General features: G+C 40.0%; 1 protein-coding gene across 3 annotated transcripts in view; it reads right to left on the reverse strand.

The window, feature by feature from the left end:
* The window catches only part of LOC124607668 (leukocyte tyrosine kinase receptor), a 915,076-nt gene that overhangs the window by 246,437 nt on the left and 652,934 nt on the right, over positions 1 to 15,705 (reverse strand). For all 3 annotated transcript variants that reach the window (XM_047139925.1, XM_047139923.1, XM_047139924.1), the window contains exon 17: positions 14,007 to 14,114. In XM_047139925.1, the coding sequence (XP_046995881.1) occupies positions 14,007 to 14,114 (108 nt within the window). The remainder of the gene's footprint in view (positions 1 to 14,006; positions 14,115 to 15,705) is intronic.

Here is a 15,705-nt window from a genome sequence, read left to right on the forward strand (position 1 = left end):
CATTTCTTCAATTTCTTCATCATCTGCGGAGCTAGTTGGCATATAAACTTGTACTACTGTAGTAGGTGTGGGCTTCGTATCTATCTTGGCCACAATAATGCGTTCACTATGCTGTTTGTAGTAGCTTTCCTATTCATTATTAAACCTACTCCTGCATTACCCCTATTTGATTTTGTGTTTATAAACCTGTAGTCACCTGACCAGAAGTCTTGTTCCTCCTGCCACCGAACTTCACTAATTCCCACTATATCTAACTTCAACCTATCCATTTCCCTTTTTAAATTTTCTAACCTACCTGCCCGATTAAGGGATCTGACATTTCACGCTCCGATCTGTAGAACGCCAGTTTTCTTTCTCCTGATAACGACATCCTCTTGAGTAGTCCCCGCCCGGAGACCCGAATGGGGGACTATTTTATCTCTGGAATATTTTACCCAAGAGGACGCCATCATCATTTAATCATACAGTAAAGCTGCATGCCCTCGGGAAAAATTATGGCTGTAGTTTTCCCTTGCTTTCAGCCGTTCGCAGTACCAGCACAGCAAGGCCGTTTTGGTTATTGTTACAAGGCCAGATCAGTCAATCATCCAGACTGTTGGCCTTGCAACTACTGAAAAGGCTGCTGCCCCTCTTCAGGAACCACACGTTTGTCTGGCCTCTCAACAGATACCCCTCCGTTGTGGTTGCACCTATGGTACGGATGTCAACACTAAAAAGCTACACCACCTACTTAATGAATTCAATCTGACTCCACTTATCCATGAGCCAACTAAAGAGGCTGGAAACAGCAAAACACGTCTGGATAATATAACAACATACATGACCCATCTTTCCTACAGTATATCTGTTCTAAAACTAGTCATCTCCGACCACCATGCACTACAGCTTCAATTGGAGGTGAATAAGATGTCCTTTGTCACTAAAAAGAAACTATATGTAAGCAAAAGAATTATGTACAATGATAACATCAACAGACTGAACTTCATGTTAGCACACATACAATGGCTTGAGAATGATAGCTTTTCCTATGATAGCTTTGCTGCTGACTTCTACTGCTGTTCTGATGCCACATGCCCAATTGTAGCCACAAAAGTTAAACAAACTAAAATATAAAGAAAGGTATCTGAATAAATAATGATGGTATTGAAGTAAAGGAAAAATTAAAATTAAAATTATTATATAGTGCACTGCTGAATAATAGACAAAATCTCAAGCTAAAGGAGGCCTTCAAAACTTAACAAGAATACTATAAAGATTTATTAATACAGACCAGTAGCAATTACATTGCAAACAAGCTTCAGGCTTCACACAGTGTTACTACTGGTGTCTGGGGAGTGATAGAAGTTTTAGAACAGGTAGAGGCTTTATTACTGATCACCATGGGATGGTAGTAAAATATCAACATGAAATTACTAACATATTCAATGAATATTTTGCTTCAGTATGAGAAGCTATCACTGACACACATAACAACCTACAGTATATTTTTAAAGGCAATCCATCTGAGCATAGATTATATCTAGCCCTCACAAATTGTAAAGAAATAGTTACATCATTAGCTCTCTAAAATCTTCCAGTTCTGCAGGGCATGACAGACTCAGTATTAATGCATTAAAAGTGTCCACACAAAATGTTTCAGAACCTCTGTCTCTAGCAGTAAAAAATATAACAGAATCAGGCACCTTCCCAGACAGACTAAAACTGGCTCATGTAACACCAAACTTTAAAAAAGGTGACAAACTCAAAATTGGAAACTAGAGGTCAATCTCAATACTTCCTGTCTTTCCCAAAATAGTTGAAAAATTAATATACAACAGAATTATAAACTTTCTCCAGATGCACAATCTAATATTTGAAAATCAAAATGCTTTCTTAAAATGTAAATCAACAAGCACAGCAGCTCTTAGTTAACTGAAGAGATAATAAGTGGCATCAAGAACAAGCAACATGTTTCAGGTATATACCTCGACCTTGAGAAAGCTTTTGATTGTGTGAGCGCCACAATTCTATTAGAAAAGATATGGAACAGAGGCATTGCTCATGACCTAATAAAATCTTACATGAGTAACTGAAAACAGTTTGTACTACTTAAAACTGAAAGTGGTGTTCACAAATCCAAAATCACTAATATAAAATAGGGAGTGCCCCAGGGCTCAGTACTGGGTCCTCTTCTGTTTTTGATTTATACATACATCAAAAAAGGTTTTGCATCACCCCAGTTCCCAGAACTCCTGAAGACAGACATTGACTGTGGATATTGTAACACAGACATAGTCCCTTTGACTGTTCAGAGATGTCACTAAACACACCCAAAGATGTAAACAACCATGCATGAGCAGAACCAGTTAGACGGAGGGGGTACAAAGCCAATCAGTTCCAGTTATTCCACCAGGAAGGAGGTACACGGCTCATGTTGTCTGTTGTTAACCATACCTAGACGGTCAATACCACAGTCCAATCTCGTCCACACTTTTACTTTGTCAGGAAGGGTTCTCAACAAGGGAAGTGTCCATGTATCTCGGAGTGAACCAAAGAAATGTTGTTCACACATGGAGGAAATACTGAGAGACAGGAACTGTCAGTAATATTCCACACTCAGGCTGCCCAAGGGCTACTACTGCAGTGGATGACCGCCACCATGTTTAATAATGGTTTTCATGCATCCAAAGGATGTCATGTTGTGACTCAAACTGTGCGTAAGAGGCTGAATGATGCACAACTTCATTGCCACCGTCCATGGCAAGGTCTGTCTTTGCAACCGTGACACCATGCAGCATGGTACAGATGGGCCCAACAACATGCCGAACGGACCACTCAGGATTTACATCACGAGTGTCGCATATGCCTTCAACTAGACAATCATTGGAGACACGTTTGCAGGCAATCCGGTCAGGCTGAATGCCTTAGACACACTGTTCAGTGAACAAAGTGGAGGTTCCCTGCTGTTTTGGAGTGGCATGATGTGGGGTAGACGTACGCTGCTGGAGGTCATGGAAAGCACCATAACATCTGTACGATACGTGAATGCCGTCCTCCGATCGATAGTGCAACCATATTGTCAGCATATTGGCAAAGCATTTGTCTTCATGGACGACAATTCGTGGCCCCTCGTTCACATCTTGTGAATGACTTGTTTCAGGATAGTGATATTGCTCAACTAAAGTGGCCAGCATCTGGTCCAGACATGAACCCTATCGACAATGCCTGGGATAGATTGAAAAGGGCTGTTTATGGACACATCGTGCACTCTGATGGTCCTTTGCCGAATTGCTATTGAGGAGAGGGACAACCTGGACCAACAGTGCCTTGATAAACTTGTGGATAGTGTGCCACGATGAATACAGGCATGCATCAATGTAAGAGATGCGCTACTGGGTATGAGAGGTACTGGTGTGTACAGCAATCTGGACCACCACCTCTACAGGTCTCACTGTATGGTGGTACAACATGCAATGTGTGGTCTTCATGAGCAATAAAAAGGGGGAAAATGATGTTTATGTTAATCTCTATTCCAATTTTCTGTACAGGTTCTGGAACTCTCGGAACCGAGGTGATGCAAAACCTTTTTTGATGTGTGTATTTTGAGAGGGACTGCTCATCACTGCAGATGTGATGAGCACGGGTGGCTAGGCTTTATGAAGGGACTTCTTGGTATGGAACAGGTGGGAGCTATTGAATTGGAGGTATTGCTGGTGGTTAGTAGGTTTGATATGGATAGAGGTACTGATGTAGCCATCTTTGAGGTGGAGGTCAAAATTTAAGAAGGTGGCTTGTTGGGTTCAGTAGGTGCAGATGAAGCAAATGGGGGAGAATTTATTGAGGTTCTGGAGAAATGTGGATTTAAGAAGGTGGCTTGTTGGGTTCAGTAGGAGCAGGTGAAGCAAATGGTGGAGAATTTATTGAGGTTCTGGAGAAATGTGGATAGATGGCCTCACCCTAGATCCAGATTCAAAAGATGTCACCAACGAATCTCAACCAGGTAAGTGGTTTAAGATTCTGGGTACATAGCAAGGATTCTTCTAGATGGTCCATGAAGAAGTTGACATAGGTTGTTTCCATGCAGGTACTGATAGCCATACCTTCAATTTGTTCTTAGGTAATGCCTTCAAAGGAGAAGTAATTGTGGGTGAGGATGTAGTTGGTACTGGCAACTAGGAAGGAGATTGGCAATTTGGGATCCGTCAGGCATTGGGAGTAGAGTCAAATAGTGGTAAGGTCGTGGGCATTAGGGATGTTAGTGTACAGGGAAGTGGCATCAATAGTGATAGGCAGTGCACTTCGCGGTAAAGGGACAGGAATTGTGGAGAGTCAATGGAGGAAATGGTTGGTATCTTTTATATAGTAGGGTAGGTTCTGGGTAATAGGTTGAAGGTGTTGGGCTATGAGAGCAGAGGTTCTCTCAGTGGAACACAGTAACCGGCCACAATGGGACATCCTGGTTGGTTAGGTTTATGGACTTTAAGAAGCATGTATAAGGTAGGAGTGCAGAGAATGGTAGGGGTGAGCAGAGAGATGGACTCCAGAGAGAGGTTCAGGGATGGGCCTAAGGATTTGAGGAGTGACTGGAGATACTGCTGGATTTCTGGAATGGGGTCACTGTGGCAAGGTTTGTAGGTGGATGTATCTGACAGCTGGCAGAGTCCTTGTGATTCAAAACAGCAGTGGTGGAACCTTTGTCAGGAGGTAGGATTATAAGGTTGGGGTCAGTTTTTAGATGGTAGACTGTAGTTCTTTTTGCAGATGTAAGGTTAGTTTGGATGTTGAGGGATTTGGGGAATCATGGTGAGGTAAATTTTGAGTTTAAGAAATTCTGGAGAGTTAACAGGGGGTGATTTGGTGGCAGTGGTGTTGGATCACAGTTGGATGGAGGAGTGACTGAGTTAGGCAAGAGTCATCATTGGTCTTTGGTTGGATCTGATTGGGAGGGTTGGCGGAAAAAAGTGTTTCCACTGTAGGGACTCGGAGAAAGAGAGAATGTCTTCAACAAACCCTGCATGATTGAATTTGGGAGTGGGGCAAAAGGCGAGGCCTTTGGAAAGAACTGATATTTCTGTGGGGCTAAGGCTTTTGGAGGAAAGGTTCATGACAGTGTTTCGGGTCCGTTTAGGTTCTGGATTGTGTGTGGTGGTCGGAGGGAGTTCTTGAAGGCAGGGTAAATGTAGTAGGACTGCAAGACGGTTTGTCAGCTATGAGGGGACATGGAGGAAGTTTGGAGATTATTGTAGAGGTGATGGACAGTGGTACTCCAAGGCAGGAGTAGGAAGTGAGCAGGGTGGAGAGCTTTTTGAGGTGGCTTTGTGCATGTAGCTCTAGTTCCTGGAAGGCAAGAATTTCAATGTGTGTTATGGGAATTCATGATCATGTAGCAGGAGAATTTTGAAGATGGAGAGAAGGTACTGCAAGGAGGTTCGGGATTGGTTGATACGGTTTTGCAGTACTATGTTGGTGAGGGCTAAGTATTGGCGAAATTTGAACACATGGAGGTCATTGTGGAAGGAGGGGTGGCAGCTGAAGATGGTAATTTGATGGTAAGGCCATTTGGGGGATTTCCCTGAGCCAAGCAACAAAGCAGGAACAGTATGTGGGAGTGGGTTCTGGTTAAGGATTAATAAACTTTTCAGTATTGACACAAGTGGAAGAAGCAAGGATATATGGTGGTGGAAAAAATGTATAAAATTATGTTAGTAACACTGAATTATGTGTAAAAAAATTTGCAATTTTTACTACGTATTTGGGTGTATTTTTTCGAATTTCTTTGCACATAATTCTACATTATGAATATAATTTTCCACATTTTTTCCACCACCATGGGTCCTTGATCCTTCCACCTGTGTCAATACAGAAAAGTTTCCTAAACCCTAACCAGAACCCTGTCCCACATATTGTTCCTGCCTTGTTGCTTGACTCATAAAATCCCCCAAACGGACTTACAATCAAATTATGCACCTCCGGCTGCCACCCCTACTTCCACAAAGACCTCCTTATGTTCATATTCTGCCAATCCTTAGCCCTCACCAACACAGTAGTCCTGCAAATCCGTATCAAAAAAGCCTCAAACCTCCTTGTAGTACCTCCTCTCCATCTGCAAAATTTTCCTGCTACGCAATCCCAAAATCCTGAAACCCATAACACACATTGAAATTCTTGGCCTCCAGGAACTAGAGCAACTAGCACTTTGCCACCTCAAAAAGCTCTCCACCCTGCTCACTTCCTACTCCTGCCTTGGAGTACCACTGTCCATCACCTCTACAACCATCTCCAAACTTCCTCCACGTCCCCTCATAGCTGACAAACCATCTTGCAGTCCTACTACATTTACCCTACCTTCAAGAACTCCCTCCGACCACCACACACAATCCAGAACCTAAACAGACCCGAAACACTGTCATGAACCTTTCCTCCAGAAGCCTAAGCCCCACAGAAATATCAGTTCTTTCCGAAGGCCTCACCTTTTGCCCCACTCCCAAATTCAATCATACAGGACTTGTTGACGACATTCTCTCCTTTCCCCAGTCCCTACAGTGGAAACACTTTTTGCCACCAACCCTACCAATCGGACTCAACCAAAGACCAATGTTGAACCTTGCCTAACTCAGTCAACCCTCCATCCAACTGTGATCCAACACCACTGCCACCAAATCATACCCTGTTGACTTTCCAGAATTTCTTAACCTCGAAACTTGCCTCACCATCATTCCCCAAATCCGTCAACATCCTAACTAACCTTACATCCACAAAAAGAACTGCACTCTACCATCTAAAAACTGACCCCAATCTTATAATCCTACCTCCAGACAAAGGCTCCACAACTGTTGTTTTAAACCACAAGGACTGCCTGGCAGAAGGAATCTGCCAGCTGTCAGATACATCCACCTACAAAACTTGCCACAGTGACCCCATTCCAGAAATCCAACAGTATCCCCAGTCACTCCTCAAATCCTTAGGCCCGTCCCAGAACCTCTCTCTGAAGTCCATCTCTCTGCTCACACCTACCATTCCTCGCACTCCTACCCTCTACATGCTTCCTAAGTCCATAAACCCAACCACTGAGGACATGGCATTGTGCCCGGTTAATGCGACCCCACTGAGAGAATCTCTGCTCTCATAAACCAACACCTTCAACCTATTACACAGAACTTACCCTACTATATAAAAGATACCAACCATTTCCTCCACTTACTCACCACAGTTCCTGTCCCTTTGCCACACAGTGCACTGCTCATCACTATTGATGGCACGTCCCTTTACACTAACATCCCTAATGCCATTGATCTTACTGCTATTGGACACTACCTTTCCCAAAGCCTGACAGATCCCAAACCATTGATCTCCTTCCTAGTCGCCATTACCAACTATGTACTCACCCTCAATTACTTCTCCTTTGAAGGCATTACCTACAAACAAATCTGACATATGGCTATCAGCATCTGCATGGCAACATCTTATGCCAACCTCTTTATGGGCCATCTAGAGGAATCCTTCCTATACACCCAGAATCCTAAGCCCCTCACCTGGTTCAGATTCACTGGCGACATCTTTGTGATCTGGATCAAGGGTGAGGACACCTATCCACATTCCTCCAGAACCTCAACAATGTCTCCCCCATTTGCTTCACCTGCTCCTACTCAACCCAACAAGCCACCTTTCTAGATGTTGACCTCCACCTCAAAGATGGCTACATCAGTATCTCTGCCCATATCGAACCTACTAACCACCAGCAATATCTCCACTTCACCAGCTGCCACCCATACCATACCAAGAAGTCCCTTCCATACAGCCTAGCCACCACTGGTCATCGCATCTGCACTGATGAGCAGTCCCTCTTAAAATATAGCGAGGGTCTCACTGAAGCCTTCACAGATCATAATTATCCTCCCAACTTTGTATAAAAACAAATCTCCTGTGCCACCACCCAATGTCCCACCAACCGGCTGCAGGGGAGCATTCCCCTCATAACTCAGTACCACTCGGGACTGGAGCAACTGAATTACATTCTCCACCATGGTTCTGACCACCTCTTGTCGTGCCCTAAAAGGAGTTATGTCCTACCCGCTATCCTTCCCACTCCTCCCACAGTGGTATTCCGCTTGTCCTCCATACGTACACAATATACTCGTCCATCCCTATGCAACCATTGCTCCCAGACACTTACCTCATGGCTCCGACCCCTGTAATAGACCTAGATGTAAAACCTGTCCCATACAACCTCCATCACATCTACTCCAGTCCGGTCACAAACATCACCTATCCCTTCAAAGGCAGGGTTACCTGTGAAACCAGTCATGTGATTACAAACAAAGCTGCAACCACTGTGCTGCATTCTATGTGGGCATGACAATCAACAAGCTGTCTGTCCACATGAATGGCCACTGAAAAACTGTGGCCAAGAAACAACTGGACCACCCTGTTGCTTAGCACGTTGCCAAACACAACATACCTCATTTCAACAACTGCTTCACAGCCAGTGCCAGATGGATCCTTCCCACCAACACCAACTTTTCTAAATTGCGTAGGTGGGAATTTTCCCTGCAATGTATCCTACATTCCTGTAATCCTCCTGGCCTCAACCTTTGTTACTCATTGTCTTCACCTATCCAGCCTCCCTGTTCACACTGAAGCACTATAGAGCCCTCATTCCACCATTCACAGCCAGTCTTTTTATTTTTCTCCTTTTTCGCTGGCTCCCAGGTTGATGCCATATTTCTCGACTTCCAAAAGGCATTCGACTCAGATCTGCACTGTCACTTGCTCCAAAAAGGGCGTGCTTACTGTCTGTCTGCTGACATATGCGGTTGGATAGAAAGTTTTCTAATAGACAGGCAGCAGTATGTCGTCCTGAATGGGGTGACTTCAACAAAAACAAGCATAACTTCAGGTTTGCCCCAGGACAGCATAATAGGTCCGCTGCTTTTTACGATTTACATAAACGATCTGGTTGATGGTATTGACAGCAGCATTAGACTGTTTGCCAATGATACTGTAGTCTACAGGAAAGTAGTATTTCATGAAAGTTATGAACAAATCAATAAAGATTTGCAGAAAATAAATGTGTGGTGTAATAACTGGCAGTTATCTCTCAATATTAGTAAAAATCCCCATTAATGTATGAGAACAAAATAATTGCCCAGTCTCTGGAAGCAGTAATATCCGTCAAGTATCTGGGTGTGACTATTCGAAATGATCTCAAATGGAATAATCATATTACACAAGTAACGGGTAAGGCGAACTCTAGATTGCAGTTTATTGGTAGAATTCTGAAGCGATACAGTCCTTCAACAAAGGAAATTGCTTATAATACGTTAGTTCATCTGTATGGGACCCTTACCAGGTCAGTCTGATTCAAGAGATTGAGAAGGTCCAAAGAAGAGTGGCAAGGTTCATGACTGGTACATTCAGCCATCACAAGGGCGTTAGAAATCTCATAGAAAGTTTGAAGTGGGACACACTTGCAGACAGATGACACGCTAAATGGAAGGGGCTGCTCACAGAATTCCAAAAACCGATCTTCGCCGAGGATGTAGAGCATATATTATTAGCACCAACTTTCAAATTGCGCAATGATCACCATTCATGCTGAGGTGCTTGGACAGTTGTTTTTCCCCTCGTGTGATCCATGAGTGGAACAGAGGGGGGGGGGGAAATATGACTTTGGCGCGAATTGTGCCATCCTCCACACACCACTTGGTGGCTAGCGGAGTATATATGTAGATGTAGATCCTGGATTTTCCACTGTTTGATACATGAATATCATATTCTTTTGGGTGGCGAGCTTTATGCTGTTACCTAAGCCTTCAAAATATGAACAGGGATAGTGTTCTGGAAAGAACAACAAATCATCTCCAGTGTTTGAACTAGGTCAATGGTAACAGGGAGACTGTATTGGAGGTCTATAAAATGATACTACAAAATAAATAAACATGTAAGTAAATGAAACATTGTATGTACTGTTTAAGAAATAACTCTTACATTTTAACACAACCTCTTTTCACTAGTGACCATATTCCTGATCATGCCAGAATGGTTGAAAGAGATTTTAATGATCTCATAATAAGCTAGAAAATTACAATTACTAGCTGAAAGATAAAAATATCCTGTGGAATGGAGCTAAAAGCATTATCTAGAAACCACTGAGTATAACTTGTCACACTCATGATAGAAATACATAGTATTTTTTGGTGAGAAACAGCCCTGCCCTTTTTGGGAACGAGTGCCCATGATGAATTTGTAACAATGAAGATCAGCTATGGGTTACAACAACTAACAGAAAAAATTATGTTCACTTAAATACAAAAGCAAGCTATCATGCCAAATAGTGCAATGAACTGCATTATAGTATATACAGTGTTAGGATTATAGTAGTTGTATTCATAACATTTTTAACAAAATATGTACCTGAATAGCACATACTATTATTCATGTAACTGCTGTCATCTGCAGTGCTGCAGATATTTTAGTACAGTTTGCCATCTGCAACTAACAGGGATATCTATACAGTACATTACTTATATTAAAGGAAAAGTTAGGACTGTATTACTTATATTAAAGGTAAAGTTAGGACTAACATGACACTGTTGGTGCTTTTTAATGCTATATTGCCCTACTGTAATTACATACCTAGAGAAAAAAAAAACACACCTTGAAGGAATGTGCTGAGTGGGACAGAAATTGTTAGGAGTGATGTATAAGTACAGACAAACAAAAATAATTGAAAATTGGAATGTAACACAATTATGAAAAGGACAGTTGATACTTGCCATACAGTGGAATGCTAGATCACAGATAGGCTGCTGGGACTGTGGTCATGTGTGTGTGAGCTGTGTTTGCATGAGTGTGTGTGTGTGTGTGTGTGTGTGTGTGTGTGTGTGTGTTGTCTATTTTCAATGAAGGCTTTCTGAAAAGTCTTTTTGTTGAGCCTATCTGCATCTCAGCATGTCCACTATTTGGTGAGTAGCAACTATCCATTTCATAATTTTCTTACAGACAAACAAATAATTAGAATTTCAGAAAAATCAGATATTTATTCAAGAGAAAGAGTTTCACAAACTGAACAAGTCAATAATGCACATGTTCCCTTCTTGCCCTTATGCAAGCAATTATTCAGCTTTGCATTGAACATCAGAGTTGTTGGATGTCCTCCTGAGGGATAGCGTGCCAAATTCTGTCCAACTGCTGCATCAGACTGTCAAAATCCCGAGCTGGTTGGAGAGCCCTGGCCATAATGATACAAATGTTCTCAACTTTGGGAGAGATCTGGTGACCTTGTTACCTTTGGTTGTCGTCTGTGACACCCTTACAGCACAGCAGTACGTTGATGGTATTCTACATACCGTTCTGTTGCCCTTCATGGCAAGCCATCCTGGTCTGACATCTCAACAAGAGTTTCTACTGCTTGTCTTCACACTTGCCGAACCCTACTTTGGCCAGAAATGTCGATGGATCTCTCCCCCCACTGAGAACTTTTGGAGCATTATGGCCAGGACTCTCCAACCATCTTGGGATTCTGATGATCTAATGCACTAATTGGATACAATTTGGCACAATATCCTTCATGAGGACATCCAACAAATCTACCAATCAATGTCAAGCTGAATAACTGCTTGCATAAGGGCCAGATGTGGACCAATGCATTATTAACTTGCTCAATTTGTGGAGGTCTTGAATAAATTATCCATTTTTTCTGAAATTGTAATCATTTGTCTGTTTCTATAATTTTTGATGCAATAGGGTCCATAGCTGCGATGAATTTTTTGGAAGATTTCATGATGCCTTCAGTTGCCATTCTCTTTACTTCATGTATGATCGTACAATTTCAGCCTTAGGCCTTTTTCAAGTATTTTATGTATGATTTTTTTTAGAAGTAAATTATAGGAGCAATGACATACATGACATAATATACTACTAAAAAAGTCATCTATAAAATACTTGAAAAGGACCTAACGCTGAAACTATAATTTTACATGAAATAAAGAGAATGGCAACTGAAGGGCATCATGAAATCTTTCAAAAATTTGCCTGTTTGTACATGTATATCATATCTACTGAGTTCCACCTCATTCATAAAATTCCTTTGTCCCCCCTCCCCACCTTCCTCAGAGTGTAATTACAGTAAAGTAATACAACATTAAAAACACAAATAGTTTCATTTTAGGTCTAACATTTCCCTTCAATATAAGTAGTGTACTGTGTAGAAATCCCTAGTAGTTGCAGATGACAAACTGTACTAACATACCAGCTATACTCCAGATGACAGCAACTACAGTATATAGAATTAAAATTTACATTTTGTTAAAAATATTAATAATATAATGAACACAATACATCAACTGTAATTTTTACCTGTTATTCAGTAGAAAATAAAAACGAACTCATTAATGATTGTAGTACTTCACCCAAACATGTATGGGTGACAAGGAAGAAAACTGTTCAACATGAAATCTCTTTCAAATCCATTTATTTATTATTTGAGAGCCAATACAGATAAAAAGTGAGCTTTAGCCTCAAAATTAACAGGCAATTATGTTATCTGTTAGGTGCATGCTGATTGATACCAAAAACAAAGTAAAGGAACTAGCTCAAACAAAGTTCATCAGCCTCCATGACAGTTACAGTGTCGCCAATAGCATAAGCATAAGTGAAAATGTATTTTATGAAACATTCTCTATGGTACAATGCATACAGAACATAGAATACAATAACAGATAGACACATGTAAGTATTGATTAAGCAATTTTTTGAAACCAGAAACAACGAACCTAGATTTAGAAAAAGTCACTTTCCTACCTTAGTGATTGTATTGAAAATGGCTGATTTGTTATTTAGGAAATAATTGAATGTGATTATACAAAATGGATTCAATAAGTTGAGATTCCATTAAAAGGAAAGAAAGCAAGATATGTAGTGAAAATAAAATTACACACAGACTGTCTGGATATTTTTTGATTAGAATGCAATGCAATTACTTACTTATACTGAAGCAAGATGACTGTATTTACTTGTAAGTTTTTAAACAATCTAAATATAAGGAACTTTACTGTCACTAGGCCAGGCTATAAACTGGCAACATCTACACAATGTATATTGTTAATGGCTGAATAAAGAGACCGAACTGATGACTGTGATGTCCTTAGGTTAGTTAGGTTTAAGTAGTTCTAAGGTCTAGGGGACTGATGACCTCAGAAGTTAAGTCTCATAGTGCTCAGTGCCTTTTTTTTTAGACTGAATGCAAAATTTCATCATTTTGGTGATCCACAGTTTTCACTTGTTCGGAAATAATGTAGTTTCAAATGATTTCATCTCCAATTAATAATAATAATAAAGTTTATTAAATATTGAATAATCAAACACAATCCTCAAATATGATATAGTTTCAGGACATCATACAGATTATTCTTCTGAATATGTCAGTTTATAAGTTACAAACTTAAGATTTGTTTGTGAATATTACGTTTTGATCCATTTTACATTTTGTACTACACAAATAACAATGTTACAAAAATTGAAATTATTTTGATGCATTTTACATTTTGTATTATACAAATAACAGCATTACAAAAATTGTTGTTATCAACATTAGATCAGTTGTGAGTCACTTAAAACTGTGAGCTTGGCACACTTATAAAGCACTTTTCACAAAAAAATAAAGTACCCATCTGGGGAATAAAAAGGGTTTTCAATTAGAATTCCTTTTAGCTGGTCTTTTAATCTGTCAGTAGGAAGGACTGTGAAGCTTTTTGGTACAGCTTTGGCTAGCTTCAGCCCAGCATGAAGTGCATTTTTTTTTTCACGTAAAGCTGTTCTGTGCCGATTTACATGATAAATGTGTTCATTTGTGTAAGCAAAATTTCTATTTCTTATTTAAATGCTGTGATATATTTATTTTCTTATGTATGACAAGGTTAGATATGTTAATAAATATTTTCAGTTCCCTATGGTTACAAATATTTGCCTTCTTTCACTTTATTGGAAGTACCAAAAACATTATACTTGCACAAAAATTCTTTACTTACACATGAATATGCACAGCATTCCCAAGCTGACGAATGCCATAAGTATGGAACCAACCAGGAAAACAACATATGCGATTGATGTCCAATCACTTGTTATGTCTGGAACAACTTTACAAAAAGCGTTAAGCTTATACATCACACTGATGAAGAATTTCAAGAAAAAAGGAGTAAAATATAATTTCTATGACAAGTACAATTATAAACTAACAAAATAATGCAAAATTTATGAATGTAGTTCTGAAATAAAAGGCATCATATTGCCAATCACTTTAAAAGTAAAAGTGGATAAGGGGCAAAAGGACCACAACACAGTTACAGCTAATGAAGACTGAGATTTCTGCACCAGGAGCTGAAGGTAAGAAAGGGAACAGTGTAGAACAGGTACACAGGGGAAGAAGCAAAACATCAAATTAAAAACAACCAAACAGTATGTGTACTAAGTTTTTAGTATGGATATTTCTCTTGGGATTTTATCTAGCTTGACAAACAGTAAATAGATTTTTATCTTGTCAGCATTATATGTAATGCTTTCAGAAAATGAAAACCTCAATTTCTGACTACAGTCTAAATGGAGTTCTCATATCTATGTTTTGCATTCAACAACTGCAAGGTGAGACTATAGTTGTGAACAAAAACTTCATGCTAGATGTTTGCAGCTGTATTACATTGTAATATGCTTGGGTACAGTCAGTATGCAATAACAACTGGGAAACTGCACAAGATAAGACTCCAGATTGAAATTGTGAAATGTATCTGGGGTATGTTCAAATGGCAGTTTGATGGACACCATCAACAAAACATAAACATCAAATTCAAGACACAGTCTGGCAGATAATATTAAGCTGTCAAGGAAAATAACTAGATAAAAATAAAAATGATAACATAAACTGCATAAGGGAATAATTTAATAATTTTTTACATGTTTTTGCATTAACTTGAGACATTGTACAAGACAAACCATACGTTATTTTATAAAACCCTGGAATAGCATTTAATGAGGAAAATGAGTAATTTTTTCATCTCTGCACATATTTGTAGAATGGCAATGTGCTGATGATACAATCTCACATCCATGTTGACCTTGTTTTGTTGTACTGTTTTTCCATGGTTTTCTTGTGATAATCATTGGTTTTGAAGATGGTTGCAACTTTTGAAATTCTGGCTTCACATTTTAAGTATAACAGACTTAGTGAGTCATGTTGGTCAAGTCACGTAAGATTTTGGGGGAATTGCTGAACAGGTATCAATTGGAAAAAATTGATTTCTTCCCGTTTGCATGTTCAAATGCGTCATTTGCTCCCACACAGCCACTATGAACTGCATACCTCTGGTATGTACATCCAACAGTGGGCATCAAACGGCTGCTGCTGACTATGATAATGATACAAAATACTCTAGAGAGTATGTCTGCAAATATTTGACCCTGCTGTTATGAACAAATGCAATATCTGTAGAATATCTGAATAAAACATGTGGCGACAGTCGACTGCCAGTAACTTCACCGGCAAAGTGCAGAGTAAAAGGTCTTTGGAGACTGGAGCTTCTTTGGCAGTCCCGTCTGCGACTTGACTAGTGATACACGTGTCGTGAAATTGTGCATTGTTTTTCTTGTGTTTCTGTAAATATACGAACTGTAATAAAAGTGCTTTATCGTAATAAGTTGGAATTTTTGGTGTGTGGACCGCCACTATAGCCATAA

This window comes from Schistocerca americana, chromosome 1 (genome assembly GCF_021461395.2).
Source record: "Schistocerca americana isolate TAMUIC-IGC-003095 chromosome 1, iqSchAmer2.1, whole genome shotgun sequence".
NCBI lineage: Eukaryota > Metazoa > Arthropoda > Insecta > Orthoptera > Acrididae > Schistocerca > Schistocerca americana.